The sequence below is a fragment of the Sciurus vulgaris genome (genome assembly GCF_902686455.1).
Source record: "Sciurus vulgaris genome assembly, chromosome: 5".
Classification (NCBI taxonomy): domain Eukaryota; kingdom Metazoa; phylum Chordata; class Mammalia; order Rodentia; family Sciuridae; genus Sciurus; species Sciurus vulgaris.
The window spans coordinates 163401940-163424673 of NC_136465.1; the positions used below are offsets into that span (position 1 = coordinate 163401940).

The 22734-nt window shown below is 49.7% G+C and overlaps 1 protein-coding gene across 1 annotated transcript in view; it reads left to right on the forward strand.

Moving 5' to 3' along the window:
* STAB2 (stabilin 2) overlaps nucleotides 1-22734 on the forward strand; it is a 158642-nt gene that overhangs the window by 117784 nt on the left and 18124 nt on the right. Inside the window, exons 45-60 of the mRNA XM_079142890.1 lie at nucleotides 192-311; nucleotides 1215-1262; nucleotides 2875-2958; nucleotides 4373-4519; nucleotides 5141-5281; nucleotides 6418-6477; nucleotides 7744-7920; nucleotides 10004-10090; nucleotides 12104-12250; nucleotides 13203-13259; nucleotides 14587-14716; nucleotides 15881-16030; nucleotides 17797-17901; nucleotides 18231-18338; nucleotides 19437-19630; nucleotides 21304-21445. Of these exons, the coding sequence (XP_078999016.1) occupies nucleotides 192-311; nucleotides 1215-1262; nucleotides 2875-2958; nucleotides 4373-4519; nucleotides 5141-5281; nucleotides 6418-6477; nucleotides 7744-7920; nucleotides 10004-10090; nucleotides 12104-12250; nucleotides 13203-13259; nucleotides 14587-14716; nucleotides 15881-16030; nucleotides 17797-17901; nucleotides 18231-18338; nucleotides 19437-19630; nucleotides 21304-21445 (1897 nt within the window). The remainder of the gene's footprint in view (nucleotides 1-191; nucleotides 312-1214; nucleotides 1263-2874; nucleotides 2959-4372; nucleotides 4520-5140; nucleotides 5282-6417; nucleotides 6478-7743; nucleotides 7921-10003; nucleotides 10091-12103; nucleotides 12251-13202; nucleotides 13260-14586; nucleotides 14717-15880; nucleotides 16031-17796; nucleotides 17902-18230; nucleotides 18339-19436; nucleotides 19631-21303; nucleotides 21446-22734) is intronic.

Sequence of the window (22734 nt, forward strand, 5' to 3'; positions counted from 1 at the left end):
AGTGTGTGTGTGTGTGTGTGTGTGTGTGTGTGTGTGTGTGTGTGGTGCTGGGGGTACAACCCAGGGCCTCGTACATGCAAAGCAAACCCTCTATGCTGAGCTACACCCCATTCCTCAAAAAATAAATATCAACACAGAATTGCTTGGCAAACTAACTGACTCCATTCCCCACACCTCTGCAATTCTAGCAGAAAAATGGCGGCTGTAGTCCATTTGCCATCTGCAATCACACTGAAAAAGATGGAAGGACCTGCACCTGCAAGGCGAACTACACTGGGGATGGATTTACCTGCCGTGGCAACATCTACCAGGTAACACAAGACACGTCTCCACAAAGTAAACTCTACTTCCCTAGGTGTGCTGAGAACCCAGGTGGCGCACGGAGGTGCAAGAGCTTGGTAAAATGGAAAGCTCTACAAAACTGTGACAGGATATTTTTATATAATTTGGCAATGAAAAAGAATTGTGGTTACCTGCAATTCACTTGACCTGGGAAAGAGTGAGTTGGAAAGAGTTAAGATTGACCAGCTGTTCTGGGTTTGAATGCACACCTGCAGGGTAGTAACATTCCAACTCTGAGCATAGGATATCACCTTTGGGTATCCGTGTTTGACTCTGTAAAAGGAAATAACAATGGTACCAGCCCTTACCAGTTGTCAAAAGGATTAAATACAACGATGTGTGCACCAGACCCAGTATGGTAACTCAGAAGGATCCCCGTGACACGGGTCACACTGTGTGTTTCTTTGTGTGTCCCCACCCATGCACCTGTACCAGATCTAAAGAATGAGACAGGACCATACGTGCAACCTTCTACTTGGCTGATCAAATATTCATGCTAACTGAAAAGCCAAACTTGCCATAAACTTTTAACTGAGGTTTTTAAGTATTTCAACTATGTTTGAAACATTTTTGTAAATATTTGAAGTATTATTTTAAAGTTTTCTCAAAGCTCAATTGATTTTGGAAATGACTGAATCTTTCACAAAATCAGACCTAGATTTCAAGAAGGTTTGGGGACACACAGTGTGTCCACACAGTCATTTGAATATCAGCCCACAGCTGAGACTCCAAAGAGAGTCATTGGTGCAGGTTTTCAGAGGAGGGGCTGGTGGGTACTTGCAATCTTAGAAAAGTTGTCCCACAATGACTCTGTATCATTCCTGCGTGTGACTCACAGGCCTAAAGCAAAACCACTGTGTCTTTGTTTGCAGGAGCTTCCCAAGGACCCAAACACCTCCCAGTATTTCTTCCAGATCCAGGTAAGAAGGTGCAGGTGGCCAGCTGTGAGAGCTGGGGCTGGGCCAGGGTGCAGCTCAGCAGCAAAGTGCTTGCCTGGCCTGCGCCAGGCCCTGGGCTCCACCCCAGCAGTGCAAAAGAAAAACTTTAATTATGACCCTTGGATCTCAAGCCAGACACAGGATAGAGTTGTGGCCTTCAGTTGGTGGAGGTGGAAGAAAGTCTCACCCTGGTGTCTGAACTGGGCCCTGTTTTTGTACCTGCATCTTTTGGGTCTTAGGTGAGCAGCGTGTAGGAAAGGGATGAACGCTCACTGGCCCTGTTCTACCTGGAAGAATGCAGCACAGTTGTGTGACACACGGACACTTCGTGCATGGCAGCCTCTTAAGATCATAATAGAGCTGAAAATTTCTACTCACCTGGTAACATTGTAGCCATTGTGATGTCATAGGATGACATCGTAACCATTTGCTATGGTGACGTCAGTCACTGTGATGTTATAGGGTGACATAGCCATTGGCTATGGTGACATCGTAGACATTGTGATGTCATAGGGTGACAACATAGTCGAAAGAGTCCAAAAGTTTTTTATAAAGTTTGAAGTGTAAAAGAAAAGCGGGCTGGGGATGTAGCTCAGCTGGCAGAGTGCTCACTTCGCACGCACAAGGCCCAGGGTTCAATCCCCAGCACTGCAAAAAAAAGTGAACTTATTATCAAAGAAAAACACCTTTTTATAACTGCAGCCTGACCTGAGTGTAGAGCTCAGTGGCGTCCTTGCCACCACCACTCCCTACTCGCTGACCACCCAGGACAACGTCCTTGTCCTTCGAGCTCCGTTCAAGTGCCTGGGTGCTGGGTCACTGAGTTTCACTTCCGTCCTGGCTTCACTGGGCCTGCTCTGTGCTCAGACATCGTTCCTGCTCCTCACAGGCACGCAGCGCAGTCCCCTGAGCCAGGAGCACTGGCTGCACCAGGAGCCCAGGGGTGAGGCGGCGGTGCCACCTGGGTCTGTGCTGCTCACACGTGGCAATGCATGTCTCAGAATGTGCCCGTAGTTCAGTGACACACTACTGTACCTGAGAAAGCCCCCGCCACACCAGAGGAAAGCAAGGACTGGGGCAGCTGGTGAACACTTTAGTGAAAGTCTGAAGTCTGGTTTCTTTGCACATTGTGCATCTGAATGATCACTAAAAGAAGAAAACGTAGTTCACTGAAGCAACACTGTTAGGTTAGAATTGCAAGAAGATTCTAAAAGCGAATCATCTTGGTTTTTATGTTTGTGTGATTATCCTGATTGTGCAAAATATTGACATGGAGAAGAAGTTGCTGGAAAAGAAAATCTGAAAATAATAGGTCTTGCTTCTAGCTGGTAGGATTATTTTCAAACTCTTTAATACAATGAGCACGTGTTAATTTTATAATTGGAAAAGAATAAATGTGATCTCAGTGGCAGAGGATCTGGGCTCACCTGGAATTCCAGACTAAAACCCAGGTCCCCGCATCGGATTCCCCTCCGCTCTCAGCGCCCACTCTCTCTGGTCCGTCTTTGAGCCCCTGCGGGCATCTGTGTTAAGAGGAAGTCTCTCACCTGCGTTGTATAAGTGCCTGATGGACGCTCCGCCTTCCCTCCCGCAGACACATGTCATTCGAGAACTGGCTGGGCCTGGCCCCTTCACTGTTTTTGCACCTCTGTCTACAGCCTTTGACAAGGAACCCCAGGTAAACTGGAGGCTGTGTGGGTGGAGGAGGCTTGGGGTTAGAATGTGATTTGAGGACCTTGCACTGGGACCAACAGCGGTGACCTTTCTGAGCAGGAGACCTAGGACCAGGAGGAGCTGAATGACATCAGAAGGGGCTGCTTCTCAGCATAGGGACCACTGTCAAGAGAAGCAAGGACATTTATAATACAGAGCAGGAAGCTGGAGGGGATTAATAAGTCTCAAGTGTCTCTGCTAGATAGACAAGAAAGAAGGAAGGAAGGATGGATGGATGGAAGAAAAAGAAAGAAAGGAAGGAAGGAGAGAGAGAGAGAGAGAGAGAGAGAGAGAGAAAGGCAGGAGCAAGGGAAGATGCTAGATTAAAGGCATTTAAGTAGGTCCTTGTCTTGCAGGACTTATCAGAGCCTTGCTGTTCACTGGGTTTTCAGGCTGTTACCCATTAGTAGTAGAGATAACTACCATTTCCTGAGCATGCTGTTCTGAGTGCCTGACCTACACGTGCTCAACCCGTCTTCACAACAACCTTGTGAACCGAGTGCAGCTATCATTCCCATCTTACAGTCAGGACACTGAGAGAGCTAATTTCCCAAGATCACCTGACTAGCAGGTGGTGGAGCAAGGACATATTCGTTTCTGTTTTTTGTTTTTGTTTTTGTAGTTGTTGCTTTGTTTTGTTTTGGGGTTCTGGGGATCAAACCCAGGAATTGGCAATTGCTGATCAAGCTCTGTCCCCATCCCCAGTCCCCATCCCCAAAGCTTGGGCACAAAAACAGTCTTTTCTCTGTTTCATTGTGCATGCATTACAGTTGTACATAATGGTGGGGCTCATGGTCACGTACTCGTGCATGCACACAACATAGCAAAGTAATTTGTCCAAGATCATTCCCCAGTACACAAAAATAATTAGAAACATAATTTGTCATTTTTTTAATGCATCAAAGGAATTATCATGGAACCTTGAGAATATTGTGGGCATTTTATGATACTGACTTTAAGGTTTGCATTTTTCATTCTAAATGGAGGTAACGGCATGATCTCTCCCAATCCTAAAGATTTAAAGTTGACCCTGCCACCCCTCGGAGAAGGGGACATTTCCCAGGACCTTTCCCTGGAAGATTCTCTTTGAGAAGCAGGTCGCAGGGCTTGGGAGGTGACCATGTTGTGAGATACTGGGCCAGAGGCACGTGAGGCCCTGCCATTCTGAGTGTCCATGGTGAGGCAGGGAAGGAACCTGGCCTCTTCCTGCCTCCTGCCTGAATGGCCTCTGCCCTGTGACCTGACTCAAACCATGCCTGACGCCCACTGCCACAGTCTGGGTGGGAGGAGATGGGGCCAGCGTGGAGCAGAGCAGGCCAGAGAGCAGGTCCCAGCAAAAGAGCCTGCCTCTGGCCTGAGCCCCTGGCCTCCTGTGACAGATCAAAGACTGGGACAGACAAGGCCAAATGCCCCAGATTCTTCGCTATCACGTGGTCGCCTGCCAGCAGCTGCTACTGGAGAACCTGAAACTGACCCCAAACGCTACTTCCCTCCAAGGAGAGCAGATTGTCATCTCCGTCTCTCAGGTCAGAGCGTCTGCCTGTCCTCCCAGGGCCTCTCTCTCCTCCTTTTCCTTAGAGTAATACCAGCTATCGTGACTACTAACCTACAGTGAGTGATTCCTGCGTGCAGACGTTATTCTAAGTCTTTTATTTGTACTAACTCATTTAATTCTCAAAACACCCCCATTATGTAAAAATGCTACTATTATCCCCAATTTCCAAACAAGGAAACTGAGCTCAGACAGGTTAAGTAACTTGTCCAAGGTCACACAGCAAAAAAACTCACTGAGTTTAAATTCAAATTCAGAAGCAGGCAAAGGGGTAAAGTAATAATGATAGAGAGAAAATGTATTAAAAAGAAGCCAATTCTGAAATGCTTGTTTATTGCATATTTCAGAAATGCCTGACTGTTGTGTTTGATTATATATTATTTGCTATTAACTTCTCCAGGTGAAAGTTACATTCCTGTCTTGGTTTTCCTTTTATAATCATAATTTTTTTAAAGTGCTCAAGTAACTTGGATCTTTGGACTTTGCTCCTGATGATTTAACATATTACAGAAGCATCCTCTGAGAAGTTATTTTGTGTCTGTTTTTCCTTGTGTTCATTTTTTTTTCTTTTTTTTTCTTTTCTGGTTGATTTCAGGATACAGTATACTTAAACAATAAGGCTAAGATCATATCCAGTGATGTCATCACAACTAATGGAATCATCCATATCATAGACAAATTACTATCTCCCCAAAACTTGCTTATCATCCCCAGAGACAACTCCGGAAAGATTCTGGTAGGTGAACTTGCTGTCAAGTCCTCAGCACAGGTGATTTAACACCACTATCTCCATGCTGACTCAGCATCCCTGTGAAACAGTTTAGCTGTGCTGCTTCAATCTCAAACTATCACCAAAAGCCTAGTAAACATTATTGTTAGACGATCAAAACAAGTAAAGGTCTATTTTAAATCAATACATGCATTTTATAAGTTTTTGTTCAGTGTCTGCAAGGACAGGTGATGATAGATAGGTACATAGGAGATCAATAGATGATAGATAGATAGATAGATAGATAGATAGATAGATAGATAGATAGATATCACTAAACTAAACTTGGAGTAAAACTCCTTCCAATGGACATAAAAAAACACTTTAACTCTTATTTTTATTTATTAGTATTAGAAGGACCTGGGTCCTTCATTGCAGACCAAATAATCCACTATACCTCTCTTATACAAAAAGGAGCTTCTTAAGATACTAGGTACAGTAAGGCATGGTGACACATGCCTGCAATTCCAGCAGCTTGGAGGCTGAAGCAGGAGGATCACAAATTTGAGGTCATCGTTAGTAACTTCCCGAGATCCTGAGCAACTTAGTGAGACCATGTCTCAAAATAAAAAATTCAAAGGTTTTGGGATGTGACTCAGTGGTTAAGCACCCCTGGGTTCAATCCCTGGCATCAAAAAAAAAAAAAAAAAAAAAAAATATATATATATATATATATATATATATGTGCATCACCAAATCTCTTAGAAGGTTGAAGCCTAATCTGACACTGGGGCATCTCAGCCTAGGGCTGCTCTGGCATAGCAGCTCTGTAAATTCCAGTCTCCACAAAGGACACTGGAGACTGGACAGCAGATGCCTCCACATGGTGCTTCAGAAGGCCCCATGTCACTGCTCACAGTCATTACCATCTCACACTATTCATTTCCACCAAGTTTTGCACTGGGCTTCTGCTTGGTGGACCCTGCACTATCTTTGGGAGTCTGGTAAAAGGCAGGGCTCAGCCCTCCAGCCTCCATGATGCAGAAAGGTCTGGGCTGAAGAGAGCAGCAGGGGGCGCTGGTGAGCCCACAGCCCACCCTCATCTGTCAGCTGAGTGAACAGGACGTGGAAAGCTGTCAAGTCCGTTCTTCTTCTCTTTGCAGCAAAATCTTACAACGGTGGCAGTGAGGCACGGCTACAGCAGATTCAGCAAGTTAATACAGGTAAATGCCCTGGGCAGAGGGCTCGGGAGAACTGCCTGAAAGTGTTTTGCATCATGGTCGCTGATCCTGTTTATGTCACAGCTACTGCTGCCTCTACTTGGGGACACCTCAGTTCTGGAGAGCAAAGTCGCCCTCTGCCTCTCCACTCTCAGTGTTGTTGGGTTTGTGGAGCTCGGTGATGCACATTGGCCGGGTTAGCCATTGGAGTACCGGTGGCTGGGGACAGGGAGGAAGGCAGGATGCCCTGGTGGTCCACATCTGCAATGACCATCTCCATTGCAGAGAGGGGAAGCTCCGGGGGTCTTCCCAGGAGGTAGGAAGAGACTGCATTCAAAACCACGTCTTTCCGACGTCAGAGATTGTTCCCGGGTTTGGCTTAGACCAAAGGTTGATCAAACAAAGGATTACGGAGGAGAATCAGGGGGCTCCCCACTCCCCTGAGCAGACCCCACAGGGCTCCAGGAACTCGGTTGTCCCCCAGAGCACATTGCATACCTCTCAGCATGATCCCAGTCATTCCCAGGAAAGGTCTGAGTCTCAGACCCTCAGGGGGTGCTTGCTAGAAATGGGGAATTCAAGACATTCAGAATGAGAATCTCCAAAGACATTACAGGCAAGCACCCACCACCCCTGGAACTTACGGCCAGCCACCCCTGTTCACCGGGCCCGGCTGAACACTGACTTTTAGGAAAAGTTAGAAAACCTCTCTGGGGTTCCATAAAAGGAAAGGATAAGACCTATTTTATGATGTTGCTGGAATCATTAAAAGAAAAAATGTTCATGAGGCACCCAGGTTGTGGACGGCTCTCAAAATGATTTCTCCACATTCATCGCCCAGTTTCTTCTTGGGGTATTTAGCATCTAGGAACCTTATAAATTTGTGGATTATCTCACTATCCCTTAGGTGTTACTCTTTCAATGGAATGTGAGGAAAATGTGTGGCTAGTCCTTCAGAAATTAAGATGTATGGGTAGAAGTTGTGTCAAAAAAAAAAAGACACTCACTAAAATCTAGGTTTATTTCCCTATTCATGAAAGCTTAGAATTTGACCTTCTGACTTGCTTTGTAAGGAAATGTGGGTCAGAATGTTTGGGATACGATAAGCCTATAGTTTCTGGCCAAGTGACTCTTGAGCCAAGTGGAGTCCTGACAAGCCTGGGGCGCGGCTCAGACAGGGCTGCCCAGAGAGGCCTTGCGCCTTAGTGGCCCAGCCCGGCTGCCCGGCAGGTGCTCTCGCCAGCGAGGGGTTGACTCCCTGTGTTCCAGGACTCGGGCTTGCTGAGCGTCATCACTGACCCCATTCACATCCCCGTCACTCTCTTCTGGCCCACGGACCACGCCCTGCAAGCCCTGGCCCCTGAACAACAGAATTTCCTGTTCGACCCAGTCAACAAGGACAAGCTGAAGGAGTACTTGAAGTTCCACGTGATCCGAGATTCCAAGGTACGGTCGCCTCCCGCTCGCCCACGTTTTCACTTCCCGAGTTTCAGTTACCCAAAGTCAACCGTCATCCAGAGTTACTACACGGAAAATTCCAGAAATAGACAATTCATGTTTTCAGTTGTGCGCCGTTCTCAGTAGCATGGTGAACCTCTCACCATCTGTCCCCTCCCGCCTGAGATGTGGATCATTCCTCCGTACAATGTACCCCTGCTGAATATGCTCCCTGCCCGTTAGTCACGGAGAAGCCACCTGGGTCATCAGACTGGCTTTGGCATAATTGTAGTGCTTACGTTCAGGTAACCCTTATTTTCCTTAATAAGGGCCCAAAGCACAAGAGCAGAGCTGCTGGAAATTTTATTACAGCGTATTATTACCACTGTCTTACTTTAATAGTCGTTAATCTCTCAGTATGCCTACTTTATAAGTTGAACTTTATCATGGGTATGTATGTGTTGAAAAATACAAAGTGTGTGTAGGGTTTGGTACTACCCATGGTCTCTGGCATCCCCTGGGGGTCTTGGAGGGTGTCCCCACATATAAAGGGGGACTACGGCATTTGTTAAATGCAGGTGTGGGTGCAAGAATGTCCCCAGGGATGACAAAGTCCAGTGTGGAGTCTCCGCTGTCCAGGAACTACTGGTGTGTCCTAGGCTCCACAGGGGACGGAGGCCTCACCTTCCCTCACCCATTGTGGTTAGTTGCACCCTGAAGTCCACCACCCTCGGTTCTGTTCCTTGGACCTGCCATTCTGATTGTTTTTTTTTTTTTTTTTTTTTTTTTTGAGCAGAGGTGAAGGGTTAATTTTAAATTTTAACCAATACCCAAGAGCTTCTTTCCTCTGGTGGACTGTAAACCAGCCTTTCCCTTCCTGGGTTCACATGGTAGAATGTTTGCTGACAACATGCCCCAAGGTTTTCCAAATGGATTCTTTCTCTCTCCCAATTCCAAAATGTCTGGCAAGCAACTGGCTAACTTTTTGTTTTTGTTTTTGGTATTGGGGATTGAACTCAGGGGCACTTAACCACTGAGCCACATCCCCAGCCCTTTTTTGTATTTGATTTAGACAGAGCCTCACTGAGTTGCTTAGGGCTTTGCTAAGTTGCTGAGGCTGGCTTTGAACTCGTGGTCCTCCTGCCTCAGCCTCCCCAGCCACTGGCTTACAGGCATGTACCACCACACCCTGCTGCAACTGGCCAGTCTTGATATAATCAGCCATTGATCCCTGAACTGATCAGCTGAATCAGAGAAGCCAGGACTCCTGTTTCTCTCCAGAGCTGAGCAGTCCAATCCAAGAAGGCGAAATGCCCTGACTTTGGTTCGTTCTTAGCACCTGGAGTACTTTCCTAGGGCCACATAGCAAATCACCACGGGTGGGATGGCTTGGAACAGCGGAGAGTCACCCGCTCCATTTACAGAGGCCAGATATGTGCAGGTGAGGTGCCAGGCAAGCTCTTCCTTCCAAGGTGCAGGGGGAGAGCTATCCCCAGCTTCTCTCCTAGCTCCCAGTGGTTTCTAGACTCCCTGGAGTTCCTTGGCCAGTGCCCATGTCCCTCCGATCTCCGCCCCCTTTGTCACAGGGCCATCCACTCCCTGTGTGTCCGTGTCTTCAAAGGGCGATCCCCTCCCCTCCTCTGCTTACCGCACCACCTGCCTGGAACCGAGTCCTGCTCAGGAGCACCTCACCTCACCTCACTATCACACCTGCAATGACCCTGTTTCCAAATAGGATCACAGTGTAAGGTCCTGGGGACCAAGACTTCCATGTGACCTGTCGAGGGGCACCAGAAACCCCTTCCCAGCCTAATCCAAGACAGCACCTGAGCCTTGACTGGCCCCCTGCACTGAGACGGCATCGTCCCAGAGCCCCCAAGCATACCCGTGGGGCAGTGGCCAGTTGGGACTTCCAACCTCTGGCAAAGCCCACGGTTATTCTTTCTTTCAATCACGTCTACTGTCATTCTAAAGCCGGAATTATTTTAACTTGTGCAAAAACTTTTGCATCTGCATTAGGCTCCTGGGCAGAGCTCCTTCCCGCCCTTCTTCAGCCCGAAGGCAGGTATTCACGGGCACTTCTCTCCCGCAGGTGTTAGCTGCCGACCTGCCCCGATCTGCCTGGAAGACCCTGCAGGGTTCGGAGCTCAGTGTGAAGTGCGGAGCTGGCAGTGACATCGTGAGTGTCCTCCCCAGGGGCAGGGACTGAAAATGCCTCAACAGCAAGCTGTGCTCCAGCCTCCTCCCCGTCCAGAGATGCCCAGCTCTGTGCTCGGAGACAGCAAGCTCCTTTTCCTGTGCATTTGGGGGTGCTGTCTCCGGGAGGGCAAAGTGGATACAAAAAACCTGGGAAATCCTGGCCAGCCTGGCCTCGCGGCTGCTGGCAGGAAACCCCCTAGCTAGAGGACAGCAGGTTCCAATTGCTTTTTTTTTTAATACTCCAAAAGCAGGAAAATGCACCGCTGTTCCTTTCTCTTCCTTCCCAGCCTCCCTGTGGCCTCACCTCTAGCCCTGTTGGAGGTCGTGCCAGCCCTGGGCTTCACTTCCTAGACCAGCCCCCAGAGAGAAGGTCTGCATTTTCACACATTGTAGGTTACTTCCTAAAAACTACCTTCCATAATTCCATATAATACATAGATCTGATACCATTAAACTGCATACAATGGGAAATCAAAAATGACAATGGATTAAACATAAGAATTTATTATCTCTGGAGGTGCCCAATCCAGAGCTAGTGAGAGAGGTATTTTTCTTCCTTCTCTACAGCACATAGTTTCGGCTCTAAGACACCTCAAGATCCAACAGGGCTGCTGGGACTCCAGCAACTGTGCCCACTTCCCAGGAAGGAGGAAGGGAAAAAGAGATGCATCTTCCAGTTGAGTCGATTTCTTTTTAGGCTTTCCAACAAGTTCCATGCGGCTTACATCTTGTGGTCAGAGTCCCTTTGGTGTTTGAATCGTCATTGCATTAACATTTATAACTGAGTTTGAGAAATATTAGCATCTTTTCATTCCAGTTTTTAGAAAATTATCACAGTGTACTTACACTCTTGAAATTATCATACTATTCCAAAGTGGACTCCCATCTTGAAGGATAAGAACACCCACAGCTTACTCTGTATGCTGATATTGCTTTCAGAGCACTTTGTGATATTGACCCTTGATCAGTATCCCAACCCTATGGATCAGGAATCATTAACTATTTACTTGGTAAAAAAAAAAAAAAAAAAAAAAAAAAAAAACTGAACCTCAGAGAAGTTCAGTGATTTGGCCACAGTCACACAGCACACGAGCAAATATGCATGGCTCCCCCCACAGTTTTCTGGGGTTCCTTGCAGTGAATCCCACTCTCTCTTCCCCATCTATGGATGTGGACATTTATCTTTTCTCGTCTCACGGAACTTTCTACAAGCAGTTCACATCTTGGGGGAAGAATATACCCATCAACTTAGTCGTTGGGCATCCTTGGGGAAGGAAGCCCCAGGATTGTTGGGAGCATGAAATGAGATGGTGTGTCCAGATGACGCTGGGATGTGGAGGAGGAGTTAGCATTATCGTTATAAAGTAGAAGCCCATCGCTCGCATCTCCTGGAAGGGAAGTTGAATCACGCGCTTTGCTAGATGCTGGTGCTGAGTAAGAAAACTCAGTGACTGACCTGAAGCAGCGTGGCAGCAAAATGTATCCTGAGCTGGGGCGAGTCATCATCGCTCCCCCCGAGACCCCCGCCTGTGCTTCTCCTGTGTGGGTGCGGCACTGCGAGGGGCCAGTCGAGCAGGCACTGAGATGCCTATGCTGCCACCTACGCTGTGTGACCTTGAGCAGGTCACAACCTCTCACTGCCTCGGTTTCCTCATCTGCAAATGGGAGTGGTCACAGTCGCTACGTCCTAGGGCTGTTGCTAGGATTAAAAGAATTTGCACAGGTCAAGGGCATAGAACGGAGCCTGAGACATAGTAGTGCTGTTTGAGAGAGCTGCGTTGGTGATGGATAGATAGATGATGGATGATAGGAGACGGAGGGATGATGCACAGATGATAGATGGATGTATCGATAGGTTTTTTTCCACTTCTTGCTGAATCTTGCAGGTGTTGACTCTTGCAGGTGTGGACTCTTGCAGGTGTAGGCCACCTTATATGGCCTGGGAAGTAGGAAGTCTGAGGGTCTGCTGACTCTCTCTCCCCCGCTCTCTCAGGGCGAGCTCTTTCTAAATGGCCAGATGTGCAGAGTTGTGCAGCGAGAGCTCCTGTTTGACCTGGGCGTGGCCTACGGCATCGACTGTCTGCTGATGGACCCCACCCTGGGAGGCCGCTGTGACACCTTCACCACTTTCAACGTCTCGGTCAGTCCTAAACCACCACTGCGGTAAGAGCACCTCGGGCCAAAGAGCAGCCTGTGATCCCGCGTAGGCCCCGCCACAAACCCAGGGAGACCAGCGCCATAGAGCTCAGGGCCCCACGCTGGAATTCTCCACCGTCAGAACCCCCAGGCATCTTCTCAGCTCCACCCAGGCCTTAAATATACCTGCTCATCGGCCCGGCCAGCGGCCAGTCTTTCATTCCCTCGCCCTTTAGAAATGGTCCTGGCTCCACCAGCGATGCCTCCGTCCATTTCCTCATTGATCCATCCACTGGGCAGACGGGTCTGCTCTCCTACCAGACTAAGGCTGTGGAATCGCCGCCTGTTGACAGCTCAGTACTCACATGCAGACCTCGTCAGGGGCACTCCTCCGCCCCTGCCATTCCTTAAATGCCACCTCCGAGGTGGCCACTTTGCTCGGTGTGCCACTAAAACCCAATAACGGGAGTGGCCCCCACCAGCTCCACTATGCGGACTTGGAAGTGGAATCCCCAGGGGGAGGCGACCTGGCAAGGGCAGCACCCGCTGGCGTCAGTGCCTAGCCTCAGGCGGGAAGGACCCCACATCTGGGGTACCCGTCAGCCAATGCAGGAGATGACACCGACTGTCCCTTCTACAATAGCGCTGGTGGCTTCTTAAGTTCCAAAGTTTGTTCACACACGTTTCTCCAGCTAATGATTTTCTCTCATCAATACCCTGAAGACCAAGTAGCACTGCTTCCTCTCCCTGATCGTTGCCTTTATGATGTATAAAGTAGAGGGAGAGATTCTTGCGGCTCCATGGCAAAGCTGCAGTGTGTCTGTTTTTATCTTCTTGATCATAGCCAGAATCTCAGTTGATATGAGCAAGTTTTTAGCCATCCAGGTGCTAAGCAGGGACCTTGCCCTGTGTTCTCCAGTGTGCTTGACCTTAGAGTCTCTCTTCTCACGCACCAGGGGGACTGTGGGAGCTGTGCCAGCACTCCCAGATGCCCGCGGTGGAGCAAACCCAAGGTAACGGTGCTCGGAAAGCCCTGGCTAGCTGGTTATCAGCCCTCAGCCTTCTGGTGTGCATGAGTGCATGTGCTGGTGGAGGGGTCTGGGGTGTGCAAGCAAATGCAACCTACAACGCCAAGCCAGTGGGGTAAGAGCTGTACACGCTCAGGCAGCCCAGCGACCTACTACGCATCCCCTAGGAACTCTCCAGAAAACTCGAGATTACAGACCAACAAGACACTTGAAAAATGGTTATGATTACAAAATAACTGCTGTATTTTGTTGGCTGTTGTCTACCAGGTCCTATGCTCTGTGCTGGGTCCTTTATATATTGATTATTCCTATTCCTCATTGTAAGACCTGGAGGAAGGTGTTTTTCCGTCCACTTCATTCATGAGAGGATGGATCAGAGAAGGCACACAGTGAGCCCAAGACCACACAGGCAGCAAGAGAGCAAAGATAGAATTCAGCCCAGAAACTCATGTACAATAATAATGGTCAGGCCAATGAATTTTGGAGTCCACAGATATGGGGTTAAATTCCACTGATCTTTGGCAAGTTACAGGGTCTGTCAGTTTTTGCCTCTGTAAAATGGAGCTAAGAATAACCCTATACTTGGCTCTTGGGGGAAAAAATCTATTTTAGTAGTGGGGTTTTTTGTTGTTGTTGTTTGTTTGTTGGTTGGTTGGTTGGTGCCAGGAATTGAACCCAGGGGCACTTAACCACTGAGCAACATCCCCAGCCCTTTATTTTAATATTTTCTTTAGAGACAGGGTCTCACTGAGTTGCTTAGGGCCTCTCTACCTTGCTGAGGCTGACTCTGAACTTGGCATCCTCCTGCCTCAGCCTCCCCAGCCGCTGGGATTACGGGCGTACACCACAATGCCCGGCAAAAAAATATTTTCAAATAGGGGTATATTTCAGTGCCCAACACATAGTAAGTGCCCATTAAATATTTATTTTTATTACTTATTCCAAGTCAAGCCTCTTCTGCTCTACACGTAAATCCCTACCAAAAACATCTCTGCAAAACAAAATGTAGCCTGCACGCTCTTGCTGAGGATGGGGGGGGGTCTCGTCAAACACCTTCCCTGATGGGAAACGATCTCTGCCCAACTCCCTCTCTGCAACCATGACATTAGCAAACAGCTCCTAGGGTCAGAAAGTCCTTCCTTCCCAGAAGGCAACCAAATCCTGCCCTGCGCTGTGGCTCTGTCCGCTCCCTTGGCCAGGGGCCTACGGCATGGCCAGTCCCTGGCAGTACCGGGATCCTCCAATAGGGGACAGGCAAGAGCCCCAGCCCAGGAAGGACGAAGGCATGGCTGGGTCCCCTCTCTTCCTTTAGGGGGTGATGCAGAAGTGTCTCTACAACCTGCTGCCGTTCAAGAGGAACCTGGAAGGCTGCCAGCGGCAGTGCGTGTTGGTGATCCAGCTGCCCAGGTGCTGCAAGGGCTACTTCCTGCCAGACTGCCAGGGTGAGGCACCTCTTCCCGTCCTGCTGCTCTGAAGCCATGCAGGCTCCCAGACCTCGGAGAGGACCCAGCCCTGAGGAGGCCGGGGAGCACCCTGTTTGTGATCTCAACCCCAAAAGGAACACCCTGAGGAGTCTCATTTATTCATTTGCATACTTTGCATTTTACCAAGTTGGGATTCCACTGCCCACATGACCTCTAGCTGTCCGCCTTTCTGCTTAACATTATAGTGTAGGTATTTCCCATGGAGCTAAAGCAACCTGTGTTTAATTTTTTGATGCCCTGCCACACCCATGATGTTGATAAGCATGTCTGTGTACATGCAGTTGGTAGGATTCTGCCCTTGAGAGATGATGCCCTGGTATGGTCCATCTGGACCACAATTTCCTGAAATCCCATTATAGAATGTCTAGCAATTCCTCCCTCCTTTGGGCCCATCCTGCAACCCCGTGGCTAGATAAGACTTCCAGCAAATAATACAGCAATAGCATAACGATGGCCTACAAGGTGTGTCCCACCTGCCACTAGTGTTCCCAAGCAGGCATGCTGGCTAGGGCTACTTCCCATACACGTCCTGGCCACAATCCCTAGTGAGCAACCCCTAGTTGATCCCATTTAATAGATGAGAAAATAGAGGCACAGAGAGGGTAAGAAGCAAGCCCAAGGTCCCACAGCCTCCAGAAGCCATGATTTGTACTACCGTAACACTTCACTCATAATAATCTAGTTGGGAACCTTCTGGACTGCATCACTGAACTGTGGACCATTCATAAAAACCAGTGTCCTGTACTAGTTCACTGCTTTAGATTTCCAGAATGCTCTTGTTATAATACTTCATAATGTGACACATGTCACGCAGACACTACAGCATGATCATTATCGTCAGCCTCTTCATCGCTTAGGGCTAAGAAAACCAAAGCTCAGAGCAAGTTCAGTTCTCAGCCCAGATCTACTCCCACCCAGGCCTCCTGACTCCCAAATTTGGTGTGCCATTCCCTCTGTTGCCTGGCCAAGGCACAATCCTATCGGATGCCAGTAGCCTGCCCTCAAGATCCACTGACCCCAGAGCCACCCCTTAGACGTCAGAATCCACACCTCATTCAGAACGGCACTGAGCTGCCCTGGGTCTGGGAGGCTGGGGAGTCACCACCGTTCCATCTCTTCCAGCCTGCCCCGGAGGACCCGATACCCCGTGTAGCAACAGAGGTGTCTGCCTCCAGCAGTACTCGGCCACAGGACAGTGCCAGTGCAGCACCGGCTTCAACGGGACTGCGTGCGAGCTGTGCTGGCCGGGGAGATTCGGGCCTGACTGTCAGCGTAGGTGGCCGCCTCCCTGGCTGTCTTCCAGTCGTGTGCTCTGCATCCCCACCCACGCCCTGCACCTGGCCTGGGAGCACCCTCCCTGCCTCCGCCCCATCCACCTCCATCTGCCTTTTCCCCTTCTCTCGCGCATCCCGAGACACCTTCCCCCTGGAGCTGAAGCTCACGTCCCAGGCAGCCAGCAAGACAAGCTGTGACTGAACAAAATCCACTCTTTCATCATTCCACCTACACATACCTATCGAGTCCTTACTAATATTGACAGCTAATGTTTATTGAGTGCCTACTATGTGCCAGGCATGTACTGTCCCATCTAACCCTAACTCTAACCCTGTGGGGCAGGCACTGTTGTTATCAGCAAGAAACCCAGGCACAAGGAGAGCAAGGGATTTGCTCAACAGCAGGAATTGTTCTGAGGTCTAGGGATACAGTGGTTGGAGGGGAACGAGGCAAAGTTTCAGCTCTCAAATTGCTTACAGAAACAAAAATAGTTATAAAAGCTAAAAAGACAAAGGTAGGCATAGGGATCAAGAATCAATGACTGTGCACACCAGCTCTGGAGGCTGAGGCAAGAAGATTGTGAGTTCAAAGTCAGCCTCAGCCCTAGGTAATTTAGTGAGACCCTGGCTTAGAATAAAAAATAAAAAACTGAGCTGGGGATGTGGCTCTGTAGTTAAGCACCTCTGAGTTCAATCCCCAGTACCAAAAAATAAAATAAAATAAAAAATAAAAAGCATAAAAGGTTCTGTTTGAGAAGACATCCCACACCAGGAGAATTTGCGTAGAGACTCATCAGAGATCATGGGAATATCAAAAGCAGGCCAGCCAAACTGATAGCAATGCTGGAAACGTTCTGTGGCTCCCCTGTTCGGTATGGGAGCCAAGAGCCACATGGGCTATGGAGCACTCAAAATGTGTGGCTGAGGAACTGGATTTTTTAATTAGCTCAAATTTAAATAGGCTCATGTAGCTAGTGCTACTGTAGTGGACCACGCAGACCAGAGGAGTGGCTTTCCTGAAGGAGAGATCAGCAAGGGCAAAGGCCCTGAGACAGGAGGGGCTTGGCGTGCAGGGACAGCAAGGAGGGCAGCCGAGCAGAGTGGGCAGAGAAGAGAAAGGAAGGAATGAAATCTGCACGTCGCCAGGGGCCGGCTCACTTCGCAGTCAGCTGTGGCCATTAGCATTGGAGTGTGATCGACAGAGGTGGAAGACGGCAAGCAGAGCATGTCACGAGCAGCCTGGAAAGCCTCCTGAGCTCCCTGTGGAGGGTGTGCAGAAAAGCAGCCACCACAGGGGAGGTGAAGCAGCCGTCTCAGCAAGCGCCAGCGGCAAGTTGGGCTAGCATGGTCCTGCTGCAGACGGTTAGAAGGACAGAAGGGTCCATTTCAGATTGCGCCTTAAAACAGAGTCCTGGAGCCCCGGGTGAGGGTCTCTCCCCCTGACTATTCTGTCAGAAGCCCCGTGATGCTCTGCGTGTCTGGGATCATTGCACTCATCACATTTATAACCACGCGCTCAACAGCTTCATTGCTCCTAGGCCCAGGGTGAGACCCCCTGAAGACAGGAGCCTTCTCTATGACGGTTTCCCTGTAAGCTCGCTGCCCAGTAGTGCCTGGGCCCCAGATCAGCCATCTTGCGATAAAAGAAGGGGTTCCTGAGACATAAGCACAGTGCACCCGGTGCCAAAAGCGCACAGCCAATAGGTGGCAAGTGAGCCGGCCGGCCAGCCAGACCTCAGCCTTGATGGCTGATTTGCTTTTCAGCCTGCAGCTGCTCAGAGCACGGACAGTGTGACGATGGCATCACAGGCTCCGGACAGTGTCTGTGTGAAACGGGGTGGACGGGCCGCTTCTGCGACACTCCAGCAGGTCTGTCATGGGAGCGTCTGGCCACTGGCAGCACCAGACAGAGAGGGTCCTAGTGAGGGTGGGGGTCTGGTGACACCTGAAATGACCAAGCAAGTCCTCCTGTGTTTGCCTTGTGACCTGGATGAACTTGGAGAGGTGTCTTAATGTAGAAGAGTGATTCTAGAACCTCAGACTCTCCAGGCTGGGAAGGACCTTAGCAAATCGCCCCATCTTCCCGTCACGTGGGGGTTCTTAGGAAAGACAGCTGATGCTCAAGAGTCGGGGAAGCCCCAGGTGGGCCCCAACTCTTCACACCTGGTGCAGGAGAATGGCGGCCTCTCTCTTTGCAGCGCTGCCCCCTGTGTGCACGCCTCCTTGTTCGGCTCACGCCACCTGTATGCAGAACAACACCTGCGAGTGCCACCTGAACTACGAAGGCGACGGAATAACCTGCACAGGTGAGACCCCTTTCTGCACCTGTGGAACAGCAGCCAGGTGCAGGAGCAGGACCTGGTCCCCATGCCTGTGCCCGGCCCAGCTCCCCTGCTGCCTGACTGGCCTCCCCATCCACACGCATGCTCTCTACACTCATCTTCCTTACTAGGTCTGCCCACCTCCCACGCCATGGCTTTAGAATTGTTTGGAAAATCAGGATGCACTTATTTAGAGTGTTTTTCTAACTCTACAAGTCATCCAGTCGTACTCCAAATACTTCAAAAAGTCCAGGTGCTACAGTATTAGAATTTAAAAAAAAAAAAAAAAAAAAAAAGTCGATCTAGACATATCTGCGCTTCCCTGAGAACACTGGACATTGTGAAGTCTGTCCTTGGTGGTTAGGAAGTCGCTCCAGGGCACTCCACAGGGCTCCGTGCTCAGCAGTGGCAGCACAGCCACGCTCTCTCCTCCCTGCCACTCTTAGGTAGGGCTTGGGTCCCCATGTTATGACCTCAAGATCTCAACTGTCTGACACAGACTTCAGCACACAGAACTCAGCCAGCTTTTCAGCTGTGCTGAGGCAGTAGCTAGCCTGTTGGGGGGTTGTGAAAACCAAGGTCCTAAGACCCAGCACCAGACCGTGGGGTCAAACCACCCTGGGTTCAAATCCCAGCCCTGCCACATCCTAGCTGCTCTACCTCAGCCGGGTGAGTTAAGCTCTCTGGGCCTCTGTTTATTCATCTGTAGAATGGGGTCAACAATGTCTGTCTCACAAAGTGGTCCATATTACACCAACAACACACACACACACACACACACACACACACACCTTTATTCTAACTTTAAAAACCCAAACTTGTGCTGGAATCTACTACGAAAGTGAGCCTAGAGATATGTGACCTGGGGGTGGGGGCAGGTGGGGGAGGTGGACAGAGGTCAACAGGATGGGTCCGTGAGAGCTTCACAGGGTGGAAGTGCTGCACAGGCTCCCAAAGAGCCACCGTGCTGGGGCCTCAACGGCACACATGGGTGTCTCTTTCCTCCCCAGAGCACTGCAGCCCCGGCCTCAAACCCAAGTTGCAGCCGGTGGTAAGCAGAGCCTCTCTCCCCGGCTCTTTCAGTTGTGGACTTCTGCAAACAGAACAACGGGGGCTGTGCCAAGGTCGCCAAGTGCTCCCAGAAGGGCACCAAAGTCTCCTGCAGCTGCCCGAAGGGCTACCAGGGAGATGGCCACAGCTGCACCGAGGTAGACCCCTGCGCAGACGGCCTCAACGGCGGGTGTCACGAGCACGCCACCTGCAGGAAGACCGGCCCGGTGAGCCGCCCTTCCTGCCAGCCTCCCCTCCCTCCTCCTCGGGCCCAGCCTCTGCCTCCCTTTGGCCTCCTCCCCAGCTTTCTGCCTGCTTCAGTCTGTTTCTTGTTAAAAATGGGATAAGTATAATATGTTATCCTCAACAGAAAGTGAACAGTAGCGGGAAAACCCAAGCAAAGGCTATAGTTTAGTAAAAAACTAACATTAATTTCTTAGTTTTGAGGAGGGGACTATGGTCAGATAAGACGGTGGCATTAGGGGAGACCTGGTAGACTACAGAGGGCAGCTCTCTCTGCTACCTTTGTACCTTTCCTATGAATCTAAAATTATTCAAAGTTTCAGGTGTATTAAAAGAATTAATTGCTGGACACGGTGGCGCATACCTGTAATCCCAGTAGCTGAGGAGGCTGAGGCAGGAGGATCGCAAGTTCAAAGCCAGCTTCAGCAAAAGCAAGGCGCTAAGCAATTCAGTGAGACCCTGCCTCTAGTAAAATACAAAATAGGGCTGGGGTTGTGGCTCAGTGGTCGAGTGCCCCTGAGTTCAATCCCTGGTACCAAAAAAAGAGTTGGGAAGCAGCAGAGTAACAAGTGACATTCATTCAATCTTATGGGGATGGAAGCAGCACCCTGTTTCTCTGGTGGGAAGAGCAGAGGATGGGAGATAACACCCATTGCTGGTCATAAATGCAGACCGAGTCAGATAGCCTGTGAGACTCGGCTCCTGGAGTTATAAACTGCGTGCCCTGGGCCTGGCTACTTAATATCTCTGAGCCTCAGCCTCCTCCTTTGTAAATGGGCCTCATGGTCACATAGACATCACAGGGTTGATGTGGGGATTAGATGAGATGACTCACTGGTTCCACCAGCAGCCAAGCACCTCTGTGGGCTGTCACAGGTGCCGGAGATGCAGCATCGGAGACAGACGGGGCCCTGCACCCCTGGAGCCTGCACACCAGTACAGGGAGGGGGCAGGCTTGGTACATGAACTCCTTGGAGAGAGACAAGTGCTCAGGCCAGGCCAACGTGCTAGAAAGTGCTGGAGAGCTACTCATGACGGGTGCTCAGGAGCTCTCTGAGGAAGCAGCACGTATGCAGAGACGAAATGCCTGTCCAAAAGCAAGAGGTAGCCATCACCCACCCCACTGGACAGGAGGTGCCTGCTCTTGGTCCTTCCAACACCTCCTCTGCTGAATGGGGGTCCCATCCCTGTTGCTCCCTGTAGGGCAACAAGGTCCAATGTACCTCCTCAAGGCCCACCTGAGAATACGGGCCGAGCAGGATGATGAGTGTCGGGGGCAAAGGAAACACACCAGAGCAGGGAGGTCTGTCAGCGCATGAGGCACAGCAGGAATCTCATTCATTGAGGAAATCACACAGCTTTTCTGTAGGGTGGGGGCTAGGCGAGAACCAATCAGCTTAAAGGTCAGCAGAGTTCCATAGGACTATATGGCAAGCGCGAGCTGATCACGTCCCTGAACTGTTGTTAACCAATCCCTGACGGTGGCCCGATTTATCGTCATTAACTTTTGAAACCGCCTTTGAGGACTTGATCTTGCTCACTCGCCAGGGAGTAAGGAGTCAGCCTGAGTTAGTTAACGTGTCATTAGTCCCGACACATCCCCAAATCCTGGGGTCCTAGAGAGGCTTTTTCATCTCGGCCCACTGTCTTCCCACAGGGCAGGCACAAGTGTGAATGTAAGAGTCACTACGTGGGGGACGGGCTGGACTGCGAGCCAGAGCAGCTGCCCCTGGACCGCTGCTTACAGGACAATGGACAGTGTCATGCGGACGCAGACTGCACCGACCTCCACTTCCAGGGTCAGTACAGCTGGGCATCAGGCCCAAAGCACCTTCTGCCAGGCGTGGGGAGGGGACCTGCACAAGAGGAAAAGGAGAAACAAAGCCTAATTTAAACAGACCAAAGAGTCCTTGCGTTGCCCGGCCCCAGTGTGGGCGCCCGAGGGGCAGAGGACACTCACCACCGGCCCCTGGGCAGCGGGGAGCAGGATGGAGCTCAAAGGCTGTCCGTCACGGGTTTCCCGTGCTGGCGCTCCCCTCATCGCTCAGTAACCCCTACAACTGTTGATGGCAACTGATCCAAGAAGCACAGCTCGGGTGTTAGGAAACAAAGACAGACTGCAGAAGCAATTTGCTTAGTAGTTGATTGGCACTTACCCTGTGCACTTCCAGGGTGATTTGAGTGGCGTACAACAGACTCACAGGTATCATAAAACTAAGAAAACACAAGCAAGTTAAAAAGCCACATGCAAGTGCAGAGACCTGGGTGACAGGGCATCTGAAATCCAATGGAGAAAATCCACAAAGGACCCACAACCATTGCTCTGAACCAAGGCAAAGAGGGCATCAGTGGTTTCCAAAGCAATACAGGGCATTCACATTAGGCAAAATACAGGGCACTCACATTACCACCGACCAGTCCTTCTTGGAGCTCTCTGAGTGGACTTGGCTTTGTTTTATAGATATGGTCATTTTAATAAGGCAGGTTTTACATATCTCAGTAACAGCTGTGAATTAACATCTGTCATATATCAAGTCCTGAGACCTCAAATCCTTCTGAGAGGAAGAGGAAGTATAAGCAGAGAAAATACACAGGATACCTGAGCTGCTGTGTGTCCTTTCAAGAAGATTCCCAACATAGTTGAAGTTTTGTTGGTTGGTTGGTTGATTGGTACCAGGAATGGAACCCACAGGCATTTAACCACTGAACCACATCTCCAGCCCTTTTTATATTTTATTTAGAGACAGGGTCTTGCTAAGTTGCTTAGGGCCTCACTAAATTGCTGAAGCTGACTAAGGCAGGAGGATAACAAGTTCAAGGCCAGTCAGGGCGAGTCAGTGAGACGTCATCTCAAAATGAAAAAGGGCTGGGGATGTAGCTCAATGGTAGAGAGGCCCTGGGTTCAGTCCCCAGCACAGCAGAAAGAAACACATTAGAGGGAAAAATCATATCATTATTGGCAAATAATCATGATTCAACGTTAAGTTTAAAAAGACTTCAGAAAACTGCAGTATGCTACCACACTTATATGTGGCATATAAATGAATAGAAACAAAAGACTGGAAGAATGTGGAATCAGACTTAAAAG